The sequence below is a fragment of the Atractosteus spatula genome (genome assembly GCF_055471065.1).
Source record: "Atractosteus spatula isolate fAtrSpa1 chromosome 10 unlocalized genomic scaffold, fAtrSpa1.hap1 SUPER_10_unloc_10, whole genome shotgun sequence".
Classification (NCBI taxonomy): domain Eukaryota; kingdom Metazoa; phylum Chordata; class Actinopteri; order Semionotiformes; family Lepisosteidae; genus Atractosteus; species Atractosteus spatula.
Genome location: NW_028296613.1, coordinates 199,518 through 204,627, shown reverse-complemented (window position 1 = coordinate 204,627; position 5,110 = coordinate 199,518). Strand labels below are relative to the sequence as shown.

General features: G+C 53.4%; 1 protein-coding gene across 1 annotated transcript; it reads left to right on the top strand.

The window, feature by feature from the left end:
- The first annotated feature begins 436 nt into the window (after nucleotides 1-436).
- On the top strand, nucleotides 437-4,520 carry LOC148813168 (uncharacterized). Its single transcript, XM_088908426.1, has 6 exons — nucleotides 437-452; nucleotides 1,171-1,364; nucleotides 1,807-1,961; nucleotides 2,506-2,894; nucleotides 3,492-3,700; nucleotides 4,332-4,520. Exons 1-6 carry the CDS (start codon nucleotides 437-439, stop codon nucleotides 4,518-4,520), a joined length of 1,152 nt encoding a protein of 383 aa, XP_088764552.1.
- Nucleotides 4,521-5,110: the final 590 nt, after the last annotated feature.

Genomic DNA, 5,110 nt, shown 5'->3' with positions numbered 1-5,110 from the left:
CTCCGCGCTCCGCCCCTTTGTATATAAGGAATTAATTCATTAGATACAGCGAGGCACCGGCAGAAACACACCAGCGACCCTCTACTCGCCAGCGAAGAAGCAAACACGCACGCTGGAGCTGCCCCTATAATGAAGGACCCTGGAAAAAGTACCCAAAAGGGGGGTACAGGTCATATTATTCAACCCCCTCACACCTATATAGCGCCTTTCCGGACTCTCCAGCTCTCTCCGGGTCACGGGGATCCCCTCCACCCCCCACCAGTGTGGAGCCCCGCCTGGGTGACGCTTAGGGTGACAGAGATGCAGGGAAAGGAAGAGCAGATACTGACCACAGATTTTTTAAAAAGACGAGGGAGGGAGAAACCAAGCTATTTAAAAAAAACATTTTGATCTCCGTCTCTCTCTTTTCCAGAAGTAAAGAAGATCAGCAACAAAAATGGCGGAGAACAAAGGTAGGTGTGTTGGTACCTCCGAGGTCGAAAAAAGGATCACCGACTGCATGCCATGTGCGTGACAAGTCGGCTTAAAGATCAGACGCTGTTAAAGGAACTTCTCATCCCGTTATCTTATAAGGACGGAAGACTGAGAAAATCAAAGATGACGTTCTTGAGCAGCGTCAAGTGAGATCTAATTTACAAAATCGAAAATGAATGCCCCCCAAAACAGCCACGGGTGGTTATATTATCCTCGGGAATCTCTTCCTTATGTCCAAATGGCTTCAACTGTGGGAACGCGTAGACCTGATGGAAGTCTGATAGGACTTGGGGCGCCCTCTGGCGGAAAAGGGCCGAATTATCAGCCTTCAACAATGAGGCGTCCTCAAACAACTAGTAAAAAAAGTTACTCGTTACTACTAAAAGACCCGCTTATTAGATCTCGGTTACCACCATTTCCTCATCGATGTTCTAGAAAATTAATTTTTATTTTTGGATTTAAGTGGAAACAGCGCTGTGGTTCCCCCTTCGGGAATGGCACAAACTCCCAGCTCTTTCCTCCCTGTTGCTGGGACGAGCTTTTCCTGCAGCGGCCGAGGCAGCTGCATTTGAATGCTCTCCTCCCCTCCCGTCTTATCCGTCTGCCGTCTGGCTGTTTTCGGCGGCCCGCAGCGGATTTTAACGTGGCCTCCTGTCCGGTTTCTCTCTCTCTCTCTCCGCCTGCGTGCGGCCGCAGTCCAGGCCGGTTTCCACGCGGTGCAGTCGGTGATCCAGCTCCAGGAGCTGGTCTCCGTGGTGCAGAAGGCGGCCGTGCTGTTCAAGGTGTCCTACTTCAGCCTCTGCCAGTACCCGGATCTGGAGACCAAAGTCCACCAGCGGGGGACGGAGTCGCGCAAGCTGTGCATCTCTACGGCGGCTACGTTTTTACAGGTAGGCAACGCGCCCTTTAAATATCATTATTGCTGGCCCATCAGCACTAATAGTGATGCTCGTGTAGTGGACCACTGCCTGGAAGTGTATTTCAAACTGATGGAGGGGGGGAGGCAGCACGTCTGTACACAAAGGATGGGGGTGTGGAACAAGCTGCCCAGTCCATGTGGTTGAAGCCGATGCCCTGGCTCCTCTCCAGACACAGCTGGGTGAGCTCCTCCAGTCAGGACAGGAGGCTCTTCTGTACACAGAGGGGTGCGGGGGTGGGGAACAAGCTGCCCAGCCCTGTGGTTGAAGCCGATACCCTGGCTTCTCTCCAGACACAGCTGGGTGAGCTCCTCCAGTCAGGACAGGAGGCTCTTCTGTACATAGAGGGTGGTGGGGGTGGGGAACAAGTAACTTTACCTTTCTCTCTCATTTCCGGTTCTTCCCCCCCCCGAAGTGCGCCAATGTGGGGACCGACATCATGAAACGGGTGTTCCCAGCAATTCGGCAGGCGGTGAGGGACCAGCAAATGCAGTCGGCCCGGGTCAGCCTGGAGCTGTCCAAGACCCTGATCCAGAAGATGTGCTCCGACGTGCAGAACGTCGTGGAAAAGTACGCATCTTTATTTTCTCTGGGGAATTCCAGCTGCGTCTGCTGGGTCTGTTGATGCTCTCTTGGGGAAGGGGGTTAAATATCATTCTCATCATTTTAATCGGAGTTCAGTCAGCCTCAAGATGGAAGGGTTGAACTGAACAGCTGAGCAAATGGATAAAGGCTATTGAACGATACGTCAAGTCTCACGTTCGTTCCCCCCCCCAAGGCACTCGTTTTTCTCTGTCGTGAGAACATAAGAAGGGCCAAGTCCTCTTTTTCATTTCGAACCGGTCTAGCCTGTTTTAATGGTTAATGGATCCGAGGCTGCAATGGTGTGAAAGTAGCCAGTTTTCAACCACAGAGCTGGGCAGGTTGTTCCACACCCCCACCACACTTTGTGCAAAGAGGTGTTTTCTGTTCTCCGCTTTCAAACGCTTTCAGATAGTTTTACACTCCCTTCAGACTAAAGAGACTCAGTTCCTCCAGTCTGACGGTGTGGGACACACCCTTCAGACTAAAGAGACTCAGTTCCTCCTGCCTGTTCTCTCTCTCTCGACCGCAGGTACGAGAGCCTGAACGGCAGCGTGGCCGGCACCTGCAGCGATGTGAAGGCGGTCCGCGAGAGCGAGCAGCAGGAGAGGGAGAAGAAGACGCAGGAGGCGGAGGCGCTGCGGGCGCAGGCCCACGCCCTGAAGGACCGGCTGGCCCGCCTGAACGAGGAAAAGGCCCAGGTGGGCCGGCAGATCCAGGACAAGCTGGCGGAGAAGAGGCAGCGCCAGGGCGGCTGCTGGGCCTACAGCGACAAGAGCAACAACGCCCGCCTGAGCGCCCTGGAGGGCGAGCTGCGCCACCTCTACGGCCAGGACAACTGCCTCACCCGGGAGATCTGGGACAATGCCGCCGAGCTCAACCGCATGCAGGCCGTCTACTCCCAGGTGCTGGTGGAAATAGGTAAGCGTGCCGATTGAGGGGGGTGTCCATGCCTGGTCCTGGACTGGTGTCCTGTCCAGGGTGTGTGTGTGTCTGTGTGTGTGTCCTGTGATGGACTGGTGTCCTGTCCAGCGTGTGTGTGTGTGTGTGTGTGTGTGTGTGTGTGTCCTGTGATGGACTGGCGTCCTGTCCAGGGTGTGTGTGTGTGTCCTGTGATGGACTGGTGTCCTGTCCAGTGTGTGTGAGTGTGTCCTGTGATGGACTGGCGTCCTGTCCAGGGTGTGTGAGTGTGTGTGTGTGTCCTGTGATGGACTGGCGTCCTGTCCAGGGTGGGTGGGTGTGTGTGTGTGTGTGTGTGTGTGTGTGTGTCCTGTGATGGACTGGTGTCCTGTCCAGGGTGCGTGAGTGTCTGTGTGTCCTGTGATAGACTGTCGTCCTGTCCAGGGTGGGTGTGTGTGTGTGTGTGGGTGTGTGTGTGTGTCCTGTGATGTACTGCTGTCCTGTCCAGGGTGTGTGTGTGTGTGTGTCCTGTGATGGACTGCTGTCCTGTCCAGGGTGAACCCTGCCTTGTGCCTGTTGCTTGCTGCCCACCCTTCTCCCTCTCTCCCTCTCCCTCAGGGAAGCTCGGGAAGCCCAAGCAGCTGCAGGAGGTGCAGCGCTGCCTGTCCCGCGTCCAGCAGATCCTGCTGAGGCTGCACAACTTCTGCGACACGGCTCGGGTGGCCATCGCCAGCCTGGGGCAGAAGACCGAGGCGGGAGAGAGCTTCCTGGATTACATCCAGGACTTCAAGGAGGAGTACCTGAAGAGCCTGGATGAGGCGGAGCAGGTGGGTGGAGGGGCAGATCGGTGGTGTGATTTTCTCTCCCGAATTTCAGTGGGAGCCTCCGTCAGTCAGACGGGTAGCTCTCTACAGTAGCTGGAAATAAGGAAACTACGATATTTTAGGACAGTCATTCATTTTAGAGTTAATAACTGCCATTTTTCTCCACACATCTACACACTGTGCACAAATGCACACTACACACATTCTGACTACAATGGCACCGTACACACCAACACAATGCATACACTCAACTGATCTGACACAATCGCACTCTACACCCTACTATACTGTATACATACTACACACGCACAAACATTCGTACTATATCCATCAACACAACGCATACACACTACACACGCACACACATTCATACTGTACACATCATCGCAATGCATACACACACTGTACACACAACTGATCTGTATTCACAATACACACAACGACACACTACACATGCATGCACATTCGTACTACATACATCAATGCATACACACTTTACACACCACTGATCTGTATACACAATACACACAACCACACTCTACACCCAACTATACTGTATACACACTACACATTTGTACTGTGTACATCAATGCAACACATACACACAATTGATCTGCGCACACGCACACTGCAGTCCTTCCAGGTGCTGTGTGCCTGCTGCTCCAGTGTGGGGGAGAAGTTCTCTCACTGCGAAGACGCCTACAGCTTCCTGGCCCTGCGCCCCTCCAGTCTGTCTGCGGAGCAGCTGCAGAGGGAGTACGACCGGGCCCTGCAAGAGCTGGAGCAGCTGAGCCTCTCCCAGGACATGGCCATCGGAGTCTGAGGCAGGAGGACGAGGACCGGGAAGAGCTCTCTCACTTCCTCTGCGCTTCCTGCATTATAATAGGGTCCCTGCTTGGCCATCTGTCTAGTTTCTTGATGATGTCATGTGGTGATTTATGATGTCATGGAGGATGGGAATCGCTTTTCCCTGCTCCTGGGGTTCTGGTGAGGGGTTATCATGCAGACTAGGATCAAGGCTAGGGTGTTGCTAATCTACAGCAGGGGGGTTTGGTTATGTCCATGTTTCTAGTGTGACTGCAGAAAATTTCAAATGCACCTTTTTGACTATGTTCATTAATGGAATTTGGACAGCTTAAGTGAGGGGGGTGACTGTCACATAGCTCCACAATGTCATACTTGGGATCCCCCACACACGGTGTAATTCATGTGCCTGATCCCCATCTGTATGGCATGAAATAATGGAACTGCACAATAAAATGGTCTCGATGGGAGCAGTCTGATTCCTTTGCCGTCTGTGATACAAGCTGCCCAGCCCTGTAGTTTAAGCCGATACCCTGGCTTCTCTCCAGACACAGCTGGGTGAGCTCCTCCACTCAGGACAGGAAGCTCTTCTGTACACAGAGGGTGGTG